This window comes from Puma concolor, chromosome C1 (assembly GCF_028749965.1).
Source record: "Puma concolor isolate L17-30 chromosome C1, mPumCon1.1.hap2, whole genome shotgun sequence".
NCBI lineage: Eukaryota > Metazoa > Chordata > Mammalia > Carnivora > Felidae > Puma > Puma concolor.
In genome coordinates this window covers 103,358,292-103,383,721 of record NC_141674.1, presented here as the reverse complement: position 1 = coordinate 103,383,721, position 25,430 = coordinate 103,358,292, and the positions used below count along the sequence as shown (strand labels likewise).

The window sequence follows — 25,430 nt, the reverse complement described above, 5'->3', positions numbered from 1 at the left end:
TATTTGATTTTTATAAAGTATAAATGGATTTTTTGGTTCTCTAACAAATAAAATAACAATAATGTAAAAAAAAAGTAAAGGAGTTATAGGAATTATCTCCAAGATCTTCTCTAGCTCTACACTGTGATTCTGTGTTCCTGTTTATCTCCATTCATGTGAAAATAAGTCTCTTCCCAGCTAGCTAAATATATTTCAAAGCAGAATTGTGCCCACTCCTCCTACCACAGACAAGATGTTGATTTTTTTTTTATTGCGTTTAACATATCCTATACCCGAGGCAAAAACTGAATTCTCCAAGAACATATTAAAAACACTCCATCCATATCCACTTGGTTCCTGCAAACAAGCTAATTCATCAAGTAGGGAAAAGCTGTTTCTGGCAGTCCATGCTTACAGAATCTCAGTTTTTCCCTAGCAACTAGGCTAATTATAACTCCAGCTACCTGGTAACAGCACTAGATTTTCCTGACATTGGCTGGCAGTTTTAAAGCCATCTCAGCTCTGCTGGCACTTCCTTTCCTGAGAAGGCATCAGAGCTGCTGACAGACTGGGAGAGAGGAAGCAACTACCTTCACTAGGTCAGAGTATCCAAAGAGGCTGCTCAGAACCACAGAACTTCGGAGCTGGGAGAGATGTTAGTGACCATCCTGGTCCAGCCCACACATTTTAGACACAAGGAGCCAGAGGCCCAGAAAGTGACTTGTCTTAGCCAGGAACCTGGCAGTCTTCTTGATTTCCTTCTCTTAATCTTCCCATCCCATCAATTCCCAAGTCCTACCGATATTTTACCTCCTGCATATTTCACAGATCGGTTCCCTCCCCTCTATTAGTATTGCCACGGCCCTCAGGCCCTCATCATCTCTCCTGTTTGGCCTGTCCTCCTGACTTCCTGTCTTTCTTCCCTGACTCCATCCTCCCCACCCACCAGAAGGATCTAGGCTGCTCCCTACTACTTAAAGCCCACCAATGGCTCCTTATCTTCCTCAGGATAAAGTCTACACTTTTTAAAATGGCACAAAGAACTATGCCCCAGTGCTCTTCAGCCTCATTCTGTGTCTAGCACTTAAATTTAGCAACACAAAACCACTTCCAATTCCCCACACACCATGTGATTTCTTGCCTTTGGCATTTGCTTCTGGCAAAAGCCCTTTCTTTCCACCTGACCATCCAGGACTGACTAATCATTACTCTCATTTGAAGACAAAGCTCAGGGGTCATCTCCTCAAAGAATCCTTTGTAGATTTTGCCTTCCATCTATTCTATTCAGTCAGATTGAAACCCCAACTGCCTGCACAGTACTCAGAATGTAACAGATGGATCTGTTGATCCATCTATTCTATTCAGTTGGGTTAGAGATGCCTCATTTGAGTTTGCTTATACTGTGTATACAAATCTTTTACTGCTATTTATCACACTCTATCTTTACACATCGTTGAAACTCCAACTGCCAGCACAGTACTCAGAATGTAACAGGTATTCTGTTGATTATGTTGATTAATGAATGGATAAATCCAAAGCTCTCTCTCATCTATCCCCTGCTCACCTTTCCAATCTCATCCTACTGCAGCTATAAGCCCTTGATACCATGTTCTGGCCCTATGGAATCACTTGAAGTATGCCAAGCACACAATGCTTTTTCATGACTTTGTGCCCTTGTATATGCTGTTTCTTCTAAAATGCTTTCCCCATTCTTGTGGTGTCCTTTTAAGATTCAGTTCGAACTTAACACACTTGCAAAGCCTTTCGTGGTGGATTCTGTCATTCTCCTTAGGACTTCAGAGCAATCTTACACAGCTCTATGGTAGCCTTTATTATACCAGTATTATTTACTTGCTATCTTTCTCCACCAGCATCTGGCACAGTAGCTGGCATACAGTAGGCAGTCAATAGATGCTGGAATGAGTGAATGCATGTGTGCAAACATGAGTAAATGAACGATGGCCAAGGTGATAATGCAAACAAGGGAAATATTTGAGACAGGAATTTAGAATGCCTATTCTTTCAACTATATCATGCTATTTCTATCAGTGTGTGAACTTAGATGTACATAACTAATAGAAAGAGGAAATAGCTTTATTATAAATCTATACAGAAATACATATTTTCTAGACATGGTTAAGGACATTATTATAAATGGAATAGAATTAAATTAGGCTCCAGAATTTAGTTTCAGATTTACTTCCTAGTGACTGGAAGAAAAGGTGTTAAATATTCAAAGAAAAATTTTTCTTTTTCTCAAAAGGCAAGTATTATGACTTCTAATGAAAAGCTCTTAAAAATGAGAAAAGTTGCATTAAGCAAAAACACACAACAAATTGTTTTGGGTCAAGGCTTCCACAATATTTTAAACTAACTATAACAGTTATAGGAAAGTTGCTGAAAAAGTTTTTTTTTTATTGTGGTAAAATATATATAATATAAAATTTACTATTTTAACCATTTTTAAGTATACAGTTCAGCGACCTTAAATACATGCATATTGTTGTACAGCTATCCATATCCAGAACTTTTCCCCAAATGACTATACCCATTAAACAATATCTCCCCTTCTGCACCCTTCCCCAGCCTCTGGCAACCACCATTCTACTCTTTGTCTCTATGCTTTTGACTACTCTAGGTACCTTATATAAGTGAAACCATATAATAGTTGTTCTTTTGTGACTGGTTTATTTCACTTAGCATAATGTCCTCAAATTTCACCCATGCTGACACATGTGTCAGACTTTCCTTCCTTTTTAGGGCCGAACAATATCCCATTGCACATGGGTCCCACATTTTGTCTATCCATTCATCTGTCAACGGACATTCAGGCTGCCTCTACCCTTTTGCTACCGTGAATGATTTTGCTACGAACGTGTGTGTGCAAATATCTGTTTGAGTCCCTGTGAGGTACATACTTAGAAGTGGAACTGCTGGATCATAGCATAATTCTAGGTTTAACTTTTTCAGGAATCATCATGCCAATTTCCACAGCAGCTTCCTGGGAATACACAGGGTGTCCAGTTTTTCCACACCCTGGCCAATATATGTTACTTTCCAGTTTTTGGGGGGTAGGGTTTTTTTTTGTGTGTGCCTGTTTTGTTTATATAGTAGTTGGCCTAATAGCTGTGAAGATGATACATTTTTTAAACCAAGAACACAAATACTTGTTACAACTATTTAATGAATGGAGCCTCCCTACATTCTTCTTACTTCTTCTCCCAAAAAGAGGAAGAAATGGACAGGCACACCATCACAGACCTCAGAAAGCTGAGAACAAGGAGTCACACACACAGTGTGCACAGACCCGAGCCTACAGGGGCTGTGCTCACACCAGGCTGTCAGAGGACTATTTAAAATTAAAAAAAATTTTTTTTTCATCTTTATTTATTTTTGAGAGAGAGAGAGACAGTGTATGAGCAGGGGAGTAGCAGAGAGAGAGGGAGACACAGAATCTGCAGCAGGCTCCAGGCTCTGAGCTGTCAGCACAGAGCCCCATGCGGGGCTCGAACTCACGAACTGTGAGATCACGACCTGAGCCGAAGTCGGACACTCAACCGACTGAACCACCCTGGCGCCCTCCAGAGAACTATTTTTATTTTTATTTATTTATTTTTTTAACGTTTATTAGAGACAGAGCATGAATGGGGGAGGGGCAGAGAGAGAGGGAGACACAGAATCGGAAACAGGCTCCAGGCTCTGAGCCATCAGCCCAGAGCCTGACGCAGGGCTCGAACTCACAAACTGTGGGATCATGACCTGAGCTGAAGTCAGACACTCAACCGACTGAGCCACCCAGGGGCCCCAGAGAACTATTTTTAAGAAAATAACCTGAGAGGGCACCCACACTCTAGTATGTGTCTCCAAGTACGCAGGATAGTAATAATCCTTCACACTTATTTAACATCTAACACATTAAAACACGTTTGCATTTTGGGATGAGGGCAGGGCAGGAATTTATGTCTCCCTTTTAGGAAACAAAGGCTCAAAGAAGTTATGGACAAGGCCAAGGACATGTAGCTAGGAATATATAGATTCAAAATTCAGGCTTTCTGATTGGGTCCAAAAGTTGTGCCCCTACATTTTGATATCCCCCAAAGATATTAGTCCTTCTGTAATAACTTTCCACTGGTTCAAGTCAAAGTTCCTAAATTATATAGCCCGACGGAGTTCTGTGGGACTTCACTGAACTTTTGGGTGCTTAGAACAGCAAGGCCGCATGTATACTGTTACCCATCATATTACCAAAACCTAAAGAAATCAGGCTAGAGCTAAAGAAAATCAGTCAGTGAACCAAAAAGAAATTTAACAAAGAAAACAGATCTTAAAATTCCTCACCACAAGAAAACAATATTTTAGTAACTATTTGTGGTGATGGATGTTAACTTATTGTGGTGATCGTTTTGCAATATGTACATATATCAAATCATTATGTTGTACACCTAAAATAAATACAATATGTCCACCATATCTCAATTACAAAAAAGATAGTTCTTAAAAAATAAAAAACCAAGATGAACTGAATTAAAAACCTGACCAACCTAATGACAAAGTATTAAATCAAGATGCTGAAAAGTGTTGAATTATAACCAATCACAGTCATAATAATTTTTGCAAAAGCCAAGGACATTTTACTATTACTAAAGAAAATAATTGGTTTTAAAAACCAGAAACTTAATGAACCCAGCCTTTCTTATTTATTCTTTCTGGAGGAACATTTATATTTGAGGGTGACAGTAGATCTGCTGTGATGGGGACACTTGGATTATATTATTTATTTACAGGCAAACTACAATGGAGAATTGAGACAAATAGAACAAATGGTCCCAAATCCACTACTGAGGGGAAAAAAACTGACTTGAAATTAAAAAATGGCAGCACTTGGGTGGCTCAGTCAGTTAAGCGTCCAACTTCAGCTCAGGTCATGACCCCACAGTTTGTGAGTTTGAGCCCCACATGGGGCTCTGTGCTGACAGCTCAGAGCCCGGAGCCTGCTTTGGATTCTGTGTCTCCCTCTCTCTGCCCCTCCCCTGCTCATGCTCTGTCTCTCTCAAATATAAATAAGCATTAAAAAAGAATTTAAAAAAATAAATACACAAATGATTGCACTTATCCAGTAATTGGATTTATCTGGATAATTCTGCCATCTCTCAATTTGTCACCATAATGGCAAATACTTCTCGAGGGCTTAGTGTCTGATAGGCATTGTGCTGTTTTCAACTAATTGGCTCATTTAATCCTCCCTCAGGTCCTATAAGATAGGTGCTATTACCACACCCACTTCAGCTCAGAGAAATTATAGTATTTTCCCAAATTAATGCAGGTAGCAAGTAGTTAATCAAGATTCTATCTCAGGTCTGTTGGGTTCATTGCTCTTAACTACTATGCCCATGATCACCGAATGGTAGAAATGATGAAAATTTAGGAGACAAATAAAGTCAGTAGGCTGTTTATCATGATTTTTTAAATCTACTACAGAAGCATGCTATGTATAAACTTCAAAGTTTGCTCAGGAAAAATACCGTCCGCAAGATGAGAGACCGCAGCTCAAAGAAGTCAGGCAGCTGGAGGGCCAACATACAATGAAACACAACTCTTCCAACTCCTGTCTAAAGGCCCAGACCACTTTAACCTTCTGGTATCAATTATGTCATATTTAAACACGGACTCTGCCTGGTCCAGGATGATGACATTCAGTTTTTCCTGAAGGTTTTGTTATCGGATCTGGCCTTGTCAGATTTTAAATTCCATTCTTAAAATGGAATCTTAAATCTTTTTTAAAGCAACCTCGGGTAATAATAAATTCACACAAGTTTAACAAGTAGTCATCATGGGGTAAGACTCAGGAGACGGTGGTTTTGTGTGCTGTGTGGGGACTGGGTGTTTACCACACAGCAGTGGATTTCATAAATTCCAGGGTTGGGCATATTTCTATGCCACACTCAGCTATCACGAGAAGATGCAGGATTGGATGATCAACAACGAGGAAGTCAGCCAAGTTGCCACCCAGAAATTATTCACCAGAGCAGCTGCAGTCCAGAAATGCTAACAAGCCAGTCTCCCTAGGGGTGGGCCATACTCAGCTGTGGTTCACTTACAGCATTTTCTCACTTAACTTTGCTCCAGAATCAGGAGCTGTATGTACCGCAGTGGTTTCTCCCTTCTGTGCTTTATGCATTCAAAATTGTCTTCCCGTAAACACTGAACCTACAATTAATATTTGCTACAGAGAGGGGGCAGTTATACCTCATCATGGAGGCGTATGCCCCAGCTTCTTTGTGCTGAGGGTAAGCAATCTCTTCCTGTGGTTTTTCTTTTTTTTTTATTGCTTACAAAAATGGACATTCAATAGAAAAGCCTGCAGCCTCACAGAACCAATTTTTATGTATAATGCAATACTATTTTGTTAATCCATAGCTAGTATGAGTTTTAAGATTATTTCTGAATTCTTTGAATAGCTCGAAAGAGAGAAACTCTTAACTAATTTTTAATTTACTTGCTTTGAAGTGGATTATTCTAGGTTTTTACATAATTCTCTAACTATTACAACTCCTCATGTGATTAAATATCCGTGTTGCTGCCTTTACGATTAAGGATTATATTGATTTTAGTCTCTCCCTCAATCAACTACCTGAGGATTTGCTACTTGGAAAGAGAAAGATCGAACCCTTGGGGCACCTGAGTGGCTCAGTCGGTTGGGCATCCAACTTTAGCTCAGGTCATGATCTCACAGTTTGTGAGTTTAAGTCCCACATTGGGCTCTGCGCTGACAGCACAGAGCCTGCTTCGAATCCTGTCCCCGCCCCTCCCTGCCCCCCTCCCCCCCACCCCCGCTCTCTGCCCCTCCCCTGCTCATTCTCTCCCTCTTAAAAATAAACTTAAAAAAAAAAAAAAGATTGAACCCTCTCTCCAGCCCTTTTCTTTTTTTTTTTTTTTAATTTTTTTTCAACGTTTATTTATTTTTGGGACAGAGAGAGACAGAGCATGAACGGGGGAGGGGCAGAGAGAGAGGGAGACACAGAATCGGAAACAGGCTCCAGGCTCTGAGCCATCAGCCCAGAGCCCGACGCGGGGCTCGAACTCCCGGACCGCGAGATCGTGACCTGGCTGAAGTCGGACGCTCAACCGATTGCGCCACCCAGGCGCCCCACTCCAGCCCTTTTCTATTAAAGTTTCCCACTATTTCCCTTGCCTGCAGCCATCATGGTGAAATGTTTGTCTACACTAAGATAGTAATTTTTCACTCTTTAGTGAATATCTCAACAAAAATCTGCTGTGGCAAAAATACATAAAATGGTAAAACAATTACTATTCCGCAAGAGACTTACACTACATGTTTCACAAACACTGGTTTTATTTAAAAGAGTCATGGGGCGCCTGGGTGGCGCAGTCGGTTAAGCGTCTGACTTCAGCCAGGTCATGATCTCGCGGTCCGGGAGTTCGAGCCCGCGTCAGGCTCTGGGCTGATGGCTCAGAGCCTGGAGCCTGTTTCCGATTCTGTGTCTCCCTCTCTCTCTGCCCCTCCCCCGTTCATGCTCTGTCTCTCTCTGTCCCCCAAAAAAAAATAAATAAATAAAATAAACGCTGAAAAAAACAAAAGAGTCATGCATACGACACCCAAGTATCGCAGATTCTGACTCAGCTGGGTGTGATTTCATGTTTTTACTATATTTAAAGAAGTGTCCTTCTAACGCTAAAGAAAAATCAAGCTAAGTTTGGTCACAGAACAGGGCTCTAAATTCATACCTGAACCACCTGACTTACCATGTGATGCACCGCCATGTCACCCCAGATGTCTCTTCACCCACACAGCTACTGATTGTCACTGTCATTGTCCTAACCGTATGGACTCACAGTGTGACTTGTAAGGATGAACATAAGACATATTCATGGGTATGGCTGAGGGTGAGATTAAGAGAGCCAAACCTCTTTCTCACTTTAAAATCTCATAATAACTATTACTACTGGTATTACTACTGGTGAACTACTACCCCCCCTCCCCCACATACATCTAAAGCTATGAATTTACAACATGCTGTGATATAAGTCTTTTTACTTAATCTTCATGGCTGCTGTTTATTCATACTCTCTACAAATAATTTTCAGTGCCTATGGTGCTGTACAGTATTCTTAATGCCAATTCTACAGGGGCTGGGACAGGCTCAGAAAGGTTAAGGAACTTGGCCAGGTTGCCTGATTGTCCAGGGCTCCAGCTGGGGTGTTTTTCTGATCGCTTGTCCTTCCATCAAAATGGAGCTGCCCATGGCAGCTGGGTGGCTCTGTCAGTTAAGTGTCTGACTTCGGCTCAGGTCATGATCTGAAGGCTCGTGGGTTTGAGCCCTGCAATGGGCTCTGTGCTGACAGCTCAAAGCCTGGAGCCTGTTTCGGATTCTGTGTCTCCCTCTCTCTCTGCCCCTCTCCCGCTTGTGCTTTGTTTCTCTCTCTCTCTCTCAAAAATAAATAAACATTAAAAAAAATTTTTTTTTAAATGGAACCGCCCAAAGTGGCTTCTATCAATCACTACATAGTGGGATAAACTAATTTCAACTATGATATTAATGATTGATAATGGCTTTATGTGTTTTGCTTTCCAAAGAAGAAGGCCATTTTAATTTAAACTTTTAGTGCTTCCCAAATAATCATAGCCAAATGAGATGAGTAATACGACAGATGGAGCACAAAAAGATTTGGTAAGAAGGGAAGGAAGGCGACACAGTAGCCTGAGAGCTCTTAAATCATGTTAGTTAAGTACCTGACGACTCTGTACTTAAGACTGGGAAAAGACAGGGCCTAGTGGCAAACAGGGTTCTCACCTCTGCATGCGACAATGTCCTGTGACTACTCCCTCACCCTGCCCCTCTAGAATCTTCTTAATCACACTTCTCCAGGAGAGGAATGGTGCCATCCCATGCCTCACCCAAAATGTTCCCTGAAGACTATCTCCATTAGCCAGTGTAGAGGACAGGGTGAGACCAAATGATTCAAGCAGTCAGTTGATTCAAGCTAAAAACAAAACAAAACAAAAAACCCTTTCCCTCAAATGATCTAAGAAACTGCCCCTTCCTTCAGCCTTGCTTGGGAGACAGTTAATGGAAAAGTGCTCCTCCCTCTGCCCAATGAACAAATTCATTCACTATTCCTATCCTGAGGCAAAGACTGCCATTCATTCTCCCTGCCTCTCCATCTCTCTGCATTACCAGCCCTTACTTGGCAATATCTTCTTTGACCTTGACCCTGGCAACTCCATGGAGAATTGCTCACTCAACAGCCACATAACAGATGAAAGGTGAGTCTGGACCAATTTCAGGAAAATTCAGGTTAAAACATGGAAATCCAGGACAGAGCAAATACAGAGCTAAATCCCTTAGAATTTAGCTGTGCACATTAATTGAATTTACCAAATAATTGGATTTCAAAGATACCAGTTATTCCTCTGATCCAACATATTATCTGGCAGCCTGCAAAAGCTTCCCAACCTTCTTCTCAAGAGGATCAGGCAGGCACACACAGACAACGATAATATTTGTATGCAGTCTTCTGGTGTAAACAGCTGGAGATCTAGAAGCTCTGAAAAAGTCAGAGGCAACCAGCTCTAGCCAGGTCACTCGGGCCACTTCAGAGCTCGCCCAGACACTAAGGGGGCTGAGGAAACCAATACTGTGGTAACCAGTTAGGAAGCTTCATCCCAAAGCCTAGTGTCCTCTTACCAAGGTGCTGCCTCATCTCACCCGCACTTAGCCACCACTGCCCCCCCTCCACCTTCCCCACCAAAATCACTCACCCATCAACCAAGACTGGGAAGCACCACCCTCTCCCCCCCTCACGGCAAGCTGTTAGGCTGTTAGCACCCTTCACCCTTCATTCTTAGGTGAACTAGTCCTAAGCCTGAAGATACCTAAAATTTGGTCTTTAAAGCTTATCTGGATAATCATCTTCCAAAACAGACAAGAATTTCTCAGGGAACAGAACCATGCTCAGCGCCTGCCCTTTGCTCCATCAACTCTCTCTCTGCCCCCACTGGGCCAGAATGAGAAGGGGCCCTTCTCTAGCTGAAGGTATGACCTGGAAACTACCTGCTGGGGCCTTGACAAAATGCAAATTTCTAGGGGGTGCCTGGCTAGATCAATCCTAAGACCATGTGACCCTTGGGGTCCCAAGTTTGAGCCCCATGTTGGGTGTAGAGATTATGAAAACAAACAAACTTTTAAAAATATGCACATTTCCAAGCTCCCCTTGCCTCGCATTAGTAAATCAGAATCCCTGGGGGTGAGGCAGGGAATCTACATTTTAAACCAGCTCCCAAAGGTGATTAGTCTGAATACCTCCACAGGTGTTTGAGAGCCTCTGATTTAGTCCAGCTCCCTCTCTTTACACAGAAGGAAAGTGCAAAATGGGCACAAACAAGGTGAAATGGGCTTGTCTGAGGTCACTGGGCTGGTCAGGTTCAGGCGACCGGCCCTGGGGTGTGGAACCCACCTCCCTCCCTAATTAGCAATGCGGGAGATAGAATGAGCCCTAGAAAGAGCCCGGGTAAGGTAGCGGTGGGTGGGCCGCCTCCTGCACTCACCCGCTTGTAGATGTCCTCCCGGCTGGCCTCATACTTCTGCTGCATGCGTTCCTCCAGGAAGTAGATGCGCAGCTTGAGGCTGAAGTTCTCCTTCTTCAGGTCATTGAGATGCTGGGACAGAGTGCGATATCCATTAGACATGGTGGGCAGCCCATGGGGAGCAGCATGCCCGATCACCCCCTCACCCTAGGAACATAGTGCAGCTGCACCGCGGCCTGAAGCGAGTCGCCCGGACGCTGCTGAGGCTATGGCGACATGACCCCGGTGGCTGGCGCTCTCTCGGGGACCTGGGACCAGGGCTCACTGCTCTGGGTGCCGGAGCGCAGCGCACTTTCCTTTTTTACCTCTGGGAGATATTTGCGGAATCCCTGACAGAGGAACATGCTGCGTGAACTCAGACACAAGTGGTGTAACCCGACTCCGAGCCGGGACTGGGCTGCCACCCTCCCCGAGCCTCCCAGGCCCAACTATAGGCAGTTAACGGCTTCTCAGAAAAGAGAAAATGGACCCCCAGAAGTTTCCAGGAAATGGGGAGTGGGAATACTTCAAGGTGCTGGTGGGCTTGCACAAAACAGAAGGACATGAAGGTCTGTGTGTGTGAGTGGGCACTTAAGTTTTTGGTGGTTGATTTGCACAGTAAAACCCAAAGGAGGGTGCGTGGCTGGCTTGGTTGGTACAGCATGCGACCCTTGATCTCAGGGTGTGAGTTCAAGCTCCACGTTGGTTGGGAGTAGAGTTTACGAAAGTAAACAAAAAACAAACCAAAGCAGTGTGGCCAGAGCAAGCAAGCATGCTCTATAGGAAAGAGCATGTGTACATAAAATGGGGACCACATGTCAAACACCCCCTTTCTGTCAGGTGCAAATCTTAAGGAGCTATTTACTGGTGGGTTCTCCAATTTCCTTTGATGATCCAGGGCTCACCTCTAATCAGTTCCTTCCCAGTTTTCCTCCCTGGACTTCTCAAGCCCTGAGGCAGTTAATTAAATAAACAGCCTTTACTAAAACCATGGGCCTCCCACCCCCCACCCCACCCCCAACTACAGCCACCACCACCCCCCTAGTTCCCTGTGGAATCATTGCAAACTGTTTACCAGTTAGACTGCCTCACAAAGAGGTGGGGTCAAAGGCTCCTTCCTCCAAGGGATGATGGAAAGAAAGGGTTGGGGGAGGGAGGGAGGCAGGCGTCAGTCTGGAGCCCAGAGATTTCAGCCAGTCACTGGTTCTTAACTCAGGCACCTGCCAAGTGGAGCCAGGCACTCATCACCAGATCCTGCTCGTAAAGCAATTTAAGATCCTTGAGTGACAGCTGCAACATTAGCAGGAAGTATTATTTATATCACATCACACGGGACGTTCAAGGTGACCGGGAGACCATCCCACAGCACAGACATGAAACCCAGGTTCTTGTGCCAGTAATACTAGGTTGAAAAAAAATTAATATTAACATCTAAAGTAAAGGCAACTAAAACCTTTATACTTAAATCAAATACTCATTTCTTCCCTCACCTACCTGCTCTTCATTCTTCTAATTCTTAATTCCTCATAATAATTCTAATCAACATTTCCTGAGGACCCACCAGATAGTATGAATGAAACAAAGATGAAGACAGTTCCAACTCTCAAAGAGCTGGGTGGCCATATACATATGGGGTGTGTTTTACACTAGAATCCTCCAATCCTGTGTGTTTTTCAAACTTTTTACGTTTTATACTGCAATCCAGTACACACACACGTATGCACACATATGTAACTGAAGTAAAAGTTTCACCAAGTAATGTTACCGTCACTATGTGTGATGTGCTCTCATATTTTCTATTCTATTTTTCTTCTGGGGAGTGACCCACTGAATTGACTTCATGACCCACGGGTATGTTTCATACTGAAATTTGAAAAACATTGCATCTATGGGAACCCAGAAGAAAGAGTGATTAATTCGCACTGGAATGATAAGAAAAAGCTACGCTAAGAGTTGCAGTTGCACTGTCCTTTGAAAGATAGAAAAAGTTTGAGTCAATAAAGTGGCCTCAGGAGGGCATAATAAGAACTGAACATTCTCTCTAATAAATGTGGGTTATAAGTAGGCAAAACATTTCTTACCATTGACTGTATCTTAAGACAAAATATTCGTTTCTAAAAAGTGTACACATTTAAAATTCATTTAGCTATTTTCATTAAATCCATGCTTTGAGAATAAATGAGTGTCATTCAGGCTTAGAGACCGTGAAGAAGAGGGAAATCTAAATAAAAACTCAGAAGATCCTTTTCTGGTCTGACCTGTTACTAAATAGCTGTATGACCTTGGAAATTCACTTCTCCAGAGGCCTAAGTGTCCTCATTTATAAAATGAAGTGGTTGGAAAGTAGGTGGTTTTTAAGACCCTTTTCTGGTCTAAGCTCCTAGAGGAATAACCTACTTACAATCTACTTATTATCTACCTACTACCATTTTGCACAGGGGGAACAGGCTGTCAGATTCTAGATTAGTGTTTAATCGTGATTTTGATGTCTCCTTAGATTCTTTTATCACATAAGATAATTTAATAAAAGTTTTAAGGAGCACCTGGGTGGCTCAGTCGGTTAAGCATCTGACTTTGGCTCAGGTCATGATCTCATTGCTTGTCAGTTAGAGCCCTTGCATGGGGCTCTGTGCTGACAGCTCAGAGCCTGGAGCCTGCTTCAGATTCTGTGTCTCCCTCTCTCTGCCCCTCCCCCACTTGTGCTCTGGCTCTCTCAAAAATAAATAAACATTAAAAATATTTTAAAAATAGGGGTGCCTGGGTGGCTCAGTCAGTTAAGCGTCCTACTTCAACTCAGGTCATGATCTCACAGTTTGTGGGTTCGAGCCCCGTGTTGGGGTCTGTGCTGACAGCTCAGAGCCTAAATCCTACTTCGGATTCTGTGTCTCCTTCTCTCTCTGATCCTCCCCAACTCGCACTGTCTCTCTGTCTCTCCCTCAAAAATAAAGAATAAATTTTTTTTTAATATTTAAAAAATAAATAAACAAGTTTTATGAAGGGGCACCTGGGTGGCTCGGTTGGTTAAGCGTCCAACTCTTGATCTCAGCTCAGGTCTTGATCTCAGGGTCTTGAGTTCAAGCCCTACACTGGGCTCCATGCTGGGAATGGAGCCTACTTAAGAAAAAAAAAGTTTTATGGAAAGTAAGGTTCCATATGAATGCAGGGTATTCTTACCCAACATGGATATTTCTTTCTGCACATTTTTTTTATATATAACTTATTGTCAAATTGGTTTCCATACAACACCCAGTGCTCATCCCAACAGATGCCCTCCTCAATGTCCATCACCCACTTTCCCCTCTCCCCCACCCCCCATCAACCCTCAGTTTGTTCTCAGTATTCAAGAGTCTCTTATGGTTTGCCTCCTTCCCTCTCTGTAACTTATTTTTCCCCCTCCCCTTCCCCCTGGTCTTCTGTTAAGTTTCTCAGGATCCATATAAGAGTGAAAACATATGATATCTGTCTTTCTCTGACTAACTTATTTCACTTAGCGTAATACTCTCCAGTGTCATCCACGTTGCTGCAAATGGCAGGATTTCATTCTTTCTCATTGCCAAGTAGTATTCCATTGTATATATAAACCACATCTTCTTTATCCATTCGTCAGTTGATGGACATTTAGGCTCTTTACATAATTTGGCTATTATCGAAAGTGCTGCTATAAACATTGGGGTGCAAGTGCCCCTATGCATCAGCACTCCTGTATCCCTTGGGTAAATTCCTAGCAGCGCTATTGCTGGATCATAGGGTAGATCTATTTTTAATTTTTTGATGAATCTCCACACTGTTTTCCAGAGCGGCTGCACCAGTTTGCATTCCCACCAACAGTGCAAGAGGGTTCCCGTTTCTCCACATCCTCGCCAGCATCTATAGTCTCCTGATTTGTTCATTCTAGTCACTCTGTCATGAGATGGTCTCTCAGTGTGGTTTTGATTTGTATTTCCTTGATGAGGAGTGACATTGAGCATCTTTTCATGTGCCTGTTGGCCATCTGGATGTCTTCTTTAGAAAAGTGTCTATTCAAGTCCTCTGCCCATTTCTTCATTGGACTATTTGTTTTTCGGGTGTGGAGTTTAGTGAGTTCTTTACAGATGTTAAATACTAGCCCTTTATCCAATATGTCATTTGCAAATCTTTTTCCCATTCCGTTGGTTGCCTTTTAGTTTCGTTGATTATATCCTTTGCAGTGCAAAAGCATTTTATCTTGATGAGGTCCCAATAGTTCATTTTTGCTTTTAATTCCCTTGCCTTTGGAGATGCATCAAGTAAGAAATAGCTGCGGCTGAAGTCAGAGAGTTTTTTTCCTGATTTCTCCTCTAGGGTTTTGATGGTTTCCTGTCTCACATTCAGGTCCTTCATCCATTTGGAGTTTATTTTTGTGAATGGTGTAAGAAAGTGGTCTAGTTTCATTCTTCTGCATGTTGCTGTCCAGTTCTCCCAGCACCATTTGTTAAAGTGACTGTCTTTTTTTCCATTGGATATTCTTTCCTGCTTTGTCAAAGATTAGTTGGCCATACATTTGTGGGTACAATTCTGGAGTCTCTATTCTATTCCATTGGTCTATGTGTCTGTTTTTTGTGCCATCTTTCTGCACATTAATGCGTGTTTTCTCTTATACCCAGTGATACTTTGCTTTTCTATCTCTCTGGCCCTTATTCTGTTTCTTCCCCCCCACCCCCAGGTCCTTAAAGTAAGTGCCTAAACAACGGTTAGTTCTCCCCCTTCTGATTGTGTTCTCTTCATACTTTCTCCCTCAGAGATATTATCCACTTTTAGGGCTATTGCTGTTGTCTCCCAAACAACCCCCAAACCTTCCCTAAGTTCTCTCCCCCAAGATCTAGCCCTACACATCCAGCTCTTTGCTCAACTTGAATGCTCCATTCTCACAGCAGACCTCAGAGCAAAGACTTTTGCAACAGTGTGTCATGTCTGCCAGACTTCACTACAGCCATCTGTTCTCCATATTATAGTCAAAGTAATGTTTTCAAAGCTCAAATCTTATCCTGACATCTCCCTTACTTAAAGCCCTTCACAGGCATCCCATCACTCTTAGAATAAAGGAAAACGCTATCACATCCCCTCAAGAAACCCTGACTCCTTTTTCAAGTCCTAGTTCTGATCCCACCCAAACAAAAGCCTTCCCTGCTACCCCAGCCTGGAAAGAGGTCTCCCTGTTTGAACTCCTAAGGCAAACATCAACATTTGCAAGTGTTCATATGGTGCCTCATGACATTGCTTGTCTGTGGTCTTCAAGGGTTATTTACATCTTTTAGGGCTCTTTAACTTTTCCCGTGTTTGTGTCTCTCCGACTAGTCTGTGAGCTGCCCAAGGGAAGGCCAAGGACTCACTCGTCGTTCTCTATTCCTTCAGCTCCCACAACAGCCAAGCAGAGCTCCCCAGGAACATTCAGCCCACTGTGCAGTCACAGCCCGCTTACAATCACCTTGACCACACTAGAGTGTTTCGAGGGCTGAAAAGGCATACTTGGTATCTGTGCTCTGTCACTGCACAGTATTTAGGAAGCAGCCCCTAAATATTTGTTGAATTAATGAATAGATAAGTATTCCATATGTATTTTATTTCTTGCTGATTTGATTTGTTAGTTAGGGCCTAGCCTGCTGTTATTATTCTCACAATTTTCCAATAATATAGAAATGTGTGTTTTAATAGCTCCAAAGAAACTACATTTGCTAGAATGGTTACTGTATAAAAAGTTTATATGTCCATCTAGACCTTTTTCCTGAACTCCAATCTGTGTCTAACTTCCTAGTAGAAATGGCCACTTGAATAGAGACCTGTCATACTTGTGGCATCTGAACCTGAACTCCTGATCTTTCCTAGCAGACACGTTTCTTCCCCAGTGGATCCCATTTCGATTTGTAGGTTTGGGCCAAAACCTTTTGAGTTCTTCTGGTCTCTTCTCTCTCATATACATCATCTCATCTGTCTGTAAATCTTATTATCTCTACTTTATATCTGTTTATAAAGTACCACTGCACTGGACCTCTACCACTCTGGCCCAAGATACTGTGATTGATGTCTCCCCTAAATTATTTAAAATTTTTCAACGTTTATTTATTTTTGGGACAGAGAGAGACAGAGCATGAACGGGGGAGGGGCAGAGAGAGAGGGAGACACAGAATCGGAAACTGGCTCCAGGCTCTGAGCCATCAGCCCAGAGCCTGACGCGGGGCTCGAACTCCCGGACCGCGAGATCGTGACCTGGCTGAAGTCGGACGCTTAACCGACTGCGCCACCCAGGCGCCCCTCCCCTAAATTATTTAAAGAAGCCCCTTAACTGGTCTCTCTGCTCCCACTCTTGCTCCCCTATTCTATTCTTAACAGAGCAGCCACAGTGATCCTTGAAAGTACAACAGATTACTCCTCTGCTGAAACCCCACTGGTTTTCCCACAAATTCAGAGTGAAATGCTATCTGTCGTTAGGCCATAGGCCCAAGGCACTACGGAATCTGGAGCCTGGATCCTTGCCCTGTCTTCCTTTTTCCTATGACTCTCCCCCTACACACTTTGCTCCAGCCATCCTCTCTTTGCTGTTTCTCAAAAACAGCAAGCACCTTCCTTCCTCAGGGCCTTGGGGCTTGTTGATGCTTCTATATGGTACACTCCTTCTCTGTCTCTAGATACCTGATTGTCTTCCTCACCTTGTGTCTTTGATCAAATATCACTTCAAGGAATTGACCACCCTATTTATGTTTGTTTATTTTTATTTTTAATGTTAATTTTTTTTGAGAGAGAGCACAACTGATGGGGGGGGGGGGAGAGAGAGAGAGAGAGATGGAGAAGAGGGACTCACCCGAAGTGGGGCTCAAGTTCACCTGATGTGAGACTCAACTCATGAACCATGAGATCATGACCTGAGCCGAAATCAGATGCTTAATAACTGAGCCACCCAGGAGCTCTTTATTATTTTATTTTATTTTTATTCACTTTGAGAGAGAGCGTGCACGTGAATGGGGGAGGGACACAGAGAGAGAATCTCAAGCAGGCTCCACACTGCCAGGGCAGAACCGGATGCGGGGCTCACACCCACAAACCGTGAGATCATGACCTGAGCCAAAGTCACATGCTTGACCCACTGAGCCACCCAGGTGCCCCTGACCACCCCCTCTGTAACTCTTCCGGGGTGCCAGGGTGACTCAGTCGGTTAAGCGTCTGACTCTTGGTTTCAGCTCAGGTCATGATCTCACAGTTTGTGAGTTTGAGCCTCACGTGGATCCCTACATCAGGCTCCATGCTAACAGCTCAGAGCCTGCTTAGGATCCTCTCCTCCTCTCTCTGCCCCTCCTCTGCTTGCACACACACTCTCTCTCTCTCAAAATGAATAAACGTAAAAAAAAAAAAAAAAGAAGTATAACTCTCCCTAGGCCTCACCCCTGCACTCCTTTCACTGTTTATTAATCCATACACTTTCATTGTTTAAAATATTATATTTGTTTATTTTGTTTCTTGTCTCTGCCCATTAGTATGTAGACCCCATAAGATGAGCAGGATTTTTTCCTGTTTTTTTTCACTGCTATATCACCAGTTCCAAGAACAGAACCTAGTATACAACAGGTGTGCAACAAATATTTGTTGAATAAAAGAACTGATGAATAATTAACCTGCTCACTTTGACCTCTCTGGATTTCATTCTAATAGAACTCAATCTGTATATAAGATTACACAGTTGTTCCAGGATGAAGAGCTTATCTAAAGGCATTCTTCTTCCAGATTGCCCATTTTATTGGCATATAATTGTGCATAATATTCTCTTATTATTGTTTTTATTTCTGCTGTGTTGGCTGTGATCTCTCATCTTTCATTCCCGATATTATTTATTTGGGTCCTTTCCTTTTTCTTTTTGATCAAACTCGCTAGTGGTTTATCAATTTTGCTAATTGAACCAGCTTCTGGTTTCATCGATCTGTTCTACTTTTTTTTGGTTTCAATAGCATTAATTTCTGCTCTAATCTTTATTATTTCCTGTCTTCTGCTCTAAAGGCATTCTTCTTTATAAAACGTTATTTTATAATTAAAACAAACTTGTCTAACAAACTTCAATGTACAAGGCAGATTCCGAACTTTGAGTAAGAATTCTAAACAAACAGGGAATATGGGATGCCTGGGTGGCTCAGTCGGTTAAGTGTCCGACTGTGGCTCAGGTCAAGATCTCACAGTTTGTGAGTTTGAGCCCCAAATCAGGCTCTGTCCTTTGGATTCTGTGTCTGTCTCCCTCCCTCCCTCCCTCCCTCCTTCTCTCTCTCTCTCTCTCTCTCTCTCTCTGCCCCTCCCCTGCTCATTCTCTGTCTCTGTCTCTGTCTCTCTCAAAAATAAACACTAAAAAAATTTTTTTAAAAAAATAATAAACCAACAGGGAATAATATGTGACAAATTACTATCAAAGGACAATATGAACTGTACAAATAATAGAAACTGTAGAAAATAGGAAAGAGAAGCTGTCAGAGAGGGTTCCACAGAGAACTGGCATTTCAGCTCTCCTGAAGGGGTGAACTGGGTTTGGCGAGGCGCGGGGGAGAGCATGAGGCAATCCAGGCAGGTAGAAGACAGGTACAGGTGCAGAGGGCCCTCCTGGTCTGAACACACCACCCGTGATGGGAGAGGCAAGGACAGAGACACTGCAGGAAGATCTTAAAATCAGGGTGAGGGTCCTGGCTGTGTTCCTCCAGGCAGGCATATCCTGGCTCCCCATCTGCACAAGGAGCGAAGAAAAGAGCAAGGAAAGAAGGCCTGCAGCTGCGTACTAGGGAGATGGTTTTGTTGCTGTGTTTTGTTTTACTTGTTCAGGTTTTGTAGCTTTGACAAACAAACAGAATGCACAACCCTGGGCCGCACACTAAACCTCCGAAATCAGGCCTTCTGTGGGCAGGTCCTAGATCTATAGGTTTTTATAAACTCTGCATTGCTGGGGAAATAAAGAAAATGATGCTGAGGGTTTCTGAGCAAGAGACAGACGTCTATCTTTGTTCTTCCTTCTTTTACACAGAACATAGAAAATCTTTACTATTCTCTCAAAATATTTTTTTCCCCTCACACATTAATGGCTCTCCCCTGTTCTTTCTTTAATTTCTTCTTCCCGCTGCTTAACGTATTAGTTCAGACTGGAAATAAGACTTTAATAAGGACTCAGTCAATGCCGACAATAGCAGGATTACAACCCAGCTGTTGAATGTCATGCCCCATTAACATAAGCAACTGTCAAGTCGGCCTTGGAAAAAAACTCAGCTTCACGTTTGCTTAATCATCTTCAGACCCCCCAGATTGCTCTCATAATGGAAATGCTTGAAAACATATTAATCTCTCCCCTAAAAATAAAGTTCCACTCCACTGAAAATGACTAATCATCTTAATTGACATTCTTTTCAAATATAACTTCTGCAACTTAAGCTCTATTAATTTGATATCTATGATAATTCATGTCTACATGTCATGAAAATAAAATTATTCTCAAGCAACTTAGGTAAACAGAGGAATAGGAGAGTAGCGTTTTAAGTAACTCTTGACATCTTACCCATGAATAAATAGGCAATAAATATTATCACTATTGTGCATATTTATCCAGGCAGGATAGCATGCCATTATGGAAAGAGCAATAGCTTTGGAACCAAAGAGAACTAGGTTCAAATCCCAGCTCTGCTATTTTCTAATTGTGTGATTTTGGGAAAGATACTTACTAGTAATTCAGTGTAGGAAAGGAGACTCTGGGACCTGGGTAGGTTGCTAAGAGGGTTACCACTGTATCTGTATGCTAAGTTTTTTTTAAGTTTATTATGTTTTGAGAGAGACAGTGCTCACACATGCACGTGAGTTCGGGGCAGTGACAGAGAGAGAAAGAGAGGATCCCAAGCAGACTCTGTGCCATCAGCATGGAGTCCCATGCAGGGCTTGAACTCACAAACCCATGAGATCATGACCTGATCTAAAATCAAGATTTGGACGCTTAGCCAACTGGACCACTCAGGCACCCCTAACTTTTGTTTTTTAATCTGAGGCAAAGAGAATGAAAATAATATCGGTTAAAGTTTAGATATTAGGTACAAGGACAAGTATTTTATTGTTCTTTGTATGTTCCTATTGTGTAAAATAGGTCATAATTTGTAAAAACTATTTCAAAGGGAATGAAACTAGGAATTACAGGGAGGCAGCTATGAATTAGGAGGATAAATTCTCTAGTAGAGTTGGATGTAATGAACTCTTACCACACTCCATCCATTTATTTATACATCAAATATTTACTGAGAACTTACATTATGAGGGACAGTATATTTCCTGTCACAAAAGGGACTTGGCTGAGGCTAAAAGACCACTTGTCAGGGATTTTGTTAAGTCTTCACACATCACCTCTAGTGACCTCTGGAGGATCCTCACCTATCCTGAGATTCCATGTGCAAAGCACACTTTCTCATAGAAACAATACTACCAAAGGTAGCATTAGTGAGAAAGCTAAAACTTTTTGAAGAAATCTCAGAGCACACCACCAGCTCTCTGATAGTAGAGCCCTAGAAGGTGGTGGGAGTCGACCTGTTCTGACAGAGCTCCAGCTGCCTTCACAGGAAGGTGAGGAGGAGATTAATGAGCACGAAGGACGCCATATTTCCAAGACAAAACCAGCAATGATGATTGGAACCCAACGATGATTGCCAGTAGATTATTTAACCTATAACTTTTCTAACTGTCATATTTTCAAAACAGCCCTATGGGAAGGGAATACAAATGGTTGGAGAGTATTTGCTGCTTTTTAACATCCAGTGGAATCCAACCCAGGAGCCCAACTTGGAGGATAGGGGTAGACACGAAGAGATGGGGCAGGGAGAAGAAAGAGGATGGATTTTTTCACATATAAATATTTTTGTGTATAATACATCTATGTACCTGGAAGTTCCTATGCTTTTCTGACAAAATCTAAGCTGAAGAAATACAAAAGTTGAATTTCCTCGATGTGTATTACAAAACTAATTGGATACAATTATGCTGCCTTCATGACGATCACCTGCATAGAATTTGACACTGTACAAAGGACTTCCATGTCTAGTATTTCATTTTGTCTTGTGAAGTAAGAAGATTAGATACTATTATCTCCTTTCAGGAGGTATCAGGAAATCTCACTGTACTATCAGGACAGTGAGACATTGAGAAGTTAGCGGACTTGCTCATCTAGAAAGTGGAGAAGCACAGACTACTGCTCCCAGCAGTCTGACCCACACTGTATACTCAACAGGGCCTTAACTGTGACACTAGATGACCCCTGTGAACTTGGGATTCCCTCGTGACTGATAAAGTACTTCCCCTTCTACCTCACGTCCCTGCATCTTTTAAAAAAGTATCCCTCACTGTACACCGGTCAGAATGGCTAAAATTAACTCAGGAAACAACAGATGTTGGCGAGGATATGGAGAAAGGGGAACCCTTTTGCGCTGCTGGTGGAAATGCAAACTGGTGCAGCCACTATGGAAAACAGTGTGGAGATGCCTCGAAAAATTAAAAATAGAACTGCCCTACAACCCAGAAATTGCACTACTAGGTATTTATCCAAGGGATACAAAAATGCTGATTCGAAGGGGCACATGCACCCCCATGTTTATAGCAGCACTATCAACAATAGCAAAGTTATGGAAAGAGCCCATGAATGGATTAAGAAGATGTGATATACACACACACACGCATGTGTATGCATGCGCAAATGCGCACACACTAGAATACTACTTGGAGACGAAAAAGGATGAAATTGTTCAGTCTGCAACAATGTGGATAGAACTAGAGAGTATTATGCTGAGAGAAATAAGTCCATCAGAGAAAGACAGATATCATATGATACCACTCATTTGTGGAATTTGAGAAACTTAACATGATGAACATACAGGAAGGGAGGGAAAAATAAGATAAAAACAGAGAGGGAGACAAACCATAACAGACTCTTAAATACAGAGGACAAACTGAGGGTTGATGGGGGTGGGGGAAGTGCGTGATAGGTATTAAAGACAGCACTTATTGGGATGAGCACTGGGTGTTACATGTAAGTAATGAATCACTGGGTTCTACTCCTGAAGCCAAGACTACATTTTATGTTAACTAATGAGAATTAAAAAAAGAAAGAAAAAGCTATCCTTCACCGTAAATAATCTTCCATGTGACCCTGGAGGATCTGACCACCTGAACTTATATAAAACATAGTTTTCCCCATTTTCTTTTTTTTTTTTTTTTTCAAAGTTTATTTTTTATTTTTGGGACAGAGACAGAGCATGAACGGGGGAGGGGCAGAGAGAGAGGGAGACACAGAATCGGAAACAGGCTCCAGGCTCTGAGCCATCAGCCCAGAGCCTGACGCGGGGCTCGAACTCACGGACCGCGAGATCGTGACCTGGCTGAAGTCGGACGCTTAACCGACTGCGCCACCCAGGCGCCCCAGTTTTCCCCATTTTCAAGATGAATACACCAAATCATTAGGACTCAAAGGGTAGTAAACACAGAATTACCATATGACCCAGCAATTCCACTCCTAGTTATAATCCCAAGAAATGTGTGGACACAAAGTCTTGTATACGAATGTTCACAGAAGCATTATTAATAATAGCTAACAAATAGAAACATCTCAAACCTCCATCAACTGATGAATGGATACAAGGTTTAGGATATCCATACAACAGAATATATATTTTTTTAACGTTTATTTATTACTGAGAGACAGACACAGAGCGTGAGCAGAGCAGGGGCAGAGAGAGAGGGAGACACAAAATCTGAAGCAGGCTTCAGGCTCTGAGCTGTCAGCACGGAGCCTGATGCAGGGCTCAAACCCATGAACTGTGAGATCATGACCTGAGCTGAAGTCAGTTGCCCAACCAACTGAGCCACCCAGGCACCTCACACAACAGAATATTTTTCATCCATAAGAAGGAATGAAATACTGATACCTCGTACAACATGGATGAACTTTCGAAACATTGTACTAATGTGAAAGACGCCAAACAGAAAGTCACAGATTGTATGACTCTTTATATGACATGTTCAGGAAAGGCAAATAGAGAAAGTGGATGAATGGTTTCCAGGGGCTACAGAGAGAGGGAATGGGGAGTGACTGCAAATAGGTATGAGGTTTTTGGGGGGAGATGAAAATGTGGTGTAACTAGGTAATGGTAATTGTTGCACAACTTGGCAAATATACTAAAACTATACTAAAGCTATGGAATTGTACAGTTTAAAAGGGTGAATTTCATTGTGTGTACGTTAAATCTGAGTAAAGCTGTTACTTAAAAAAGAAGAAAAAAGAAACCCAGGCTGGGAGAGGTAACTTGCTCGGTGCTTTGCCTTTCACAAAGGATTTTCATTGATAAAGATTCAAAGTCCAATTGAATTCAATTCAGTAAAAAGCAAATAGTTTAGAACTGATCATTTCTAGGGGCACCTGGGTGGCTCAGTCAGTTGGGCGTCTGACTTTGGCTCAGGTCATGATCTTGCAGTTCATGAGTTTGAGCCCTGCTCTCTACTGACAGCTCAAAGTCTGGAGCCTGCTTCATATTCTGTCTCCCTCTCTCTGCCCCTCCCCCACTCATGCTCTCTCTCAAAAATAAGTAAACATTTTTTTAAAAAGCCCTGATCATTTCTTTTTTTAAAAAAATTTTTTTTAATGTTTATTTATTTTTGAGACAGAGAGAGACAGAGCATGAACGGGGGAGGGGCAGAGAGAGAGGGAGACACAGAATTGGAAGCAGGCTCCAGGCTCTGAGCCACCAGCCCAGAGTCCTACGTGGGGCTCAAACTCACGGACCATGAGATCGTGACCCGAGCCGAAGTCAGACGCTCAACCGACTGAGCCACCCAGGCGCCCCTATTTCTAAATGTTCTATATGTTAATCCTGCTTAGATTATGGGGCCTTAACATGAAGGCTAGAGGAAGTATCCTCCAAGTAGCCCTATCAAAAACTCACAGGTTACTATGTTTTATCAAGTTACAGTTTTGTTAACAATCCTTACATAAAACAGAAAGGAAACACAGAGTCCACTCTGTATTTTGACACTGGAAAAACATACACATTAGGCCATCCTGAAGAACACACATAACTTTTACACACCGTTTTAGCAAGGAAAATGTCAATCAAAGTCAGTCAACTTCCCCCCACCACCACCCCCCACTCATCGGCTTTCACTTTCACTTCCACACAGGGGTTCCAACCAGGCTTCCAGAAGCTGACTGCTGATGCCTGCCTCAGAAAGGAGACTGCAAATGCTACACTTTGCTTTTTTTTTTTTTTTTTCCTTTTGGGTTCCACAATAACCAAATCTTCCTTCTGAAACTGTTTCTAAAATTTCAACAGAATTCCTGAAATTTGAGTCTTTTAAATGATGAAATATTAATAATATCATTCCATTTTCTCCCCCCAAAACTCAGAAGCATACCGACACCCATTCTCCACACAGCCTTTTCTTGTTATAACTGTCTTCATGACGAGAGAGTGAACAACAGAGTTACTACATCAGGTTGACTAAACCCTATCTTTGGCAGCCGTCGTTATGCCAATAAAGGATAGGGATTCAGATGATGTTCCTGCAGCCTTCCCCCACCATAGACACACACCCACACCACGCCCGATCCTGGCATAACAAGATGTCACCGTCACCGTCACATTAGAGCACTGTGAACTATATAAAACCAAAACAAAACAAATAACAACTTCCCTGGACACCAAAAATAAACAGGCCAGCCAGAAATAGCGCTGTCAGAGAAAGTTAAATGAACTCCAAGGCAGAAAGGATGGCTGAACTGTACTGATACTCAGAGATCTCAAGGACCCTGAGGCTCCAGACTAGCTTCTCCATCCATCTGGCTCGACCAACACCAGCAGAACTTGGTGTT

General features: G+C 42.5%; 1 protein-coding gene across 24 annotated transcripts in view; it reads right to left on the bottom strand.

Annotated features, from left to right (window-relative positions):
* Positions 1 to 25,430, bottom strand: part of PDE4DIP (phosphodiesterase 4D interacting protein) — a 226,816-nt gene that overhangs the window by 133,083 nt on the left and 68,303 nt on the right. For 21 of the 24 annotated variants that reach the window (XM_086717986.1, XM_086717969.1, XM_086717985.1 and 18 more), the window contains exon 4: positions 10,547 to 10,657. In XM_086717986.1, the coding sequence (XP_086574112.1) occupies positions 10,547 to 10,657 (111 nt within the window). The other 3 variants (XM_086717980.1, XM_025935032.2, XM_086717981.1) reach the window with 2 other exon arrangements.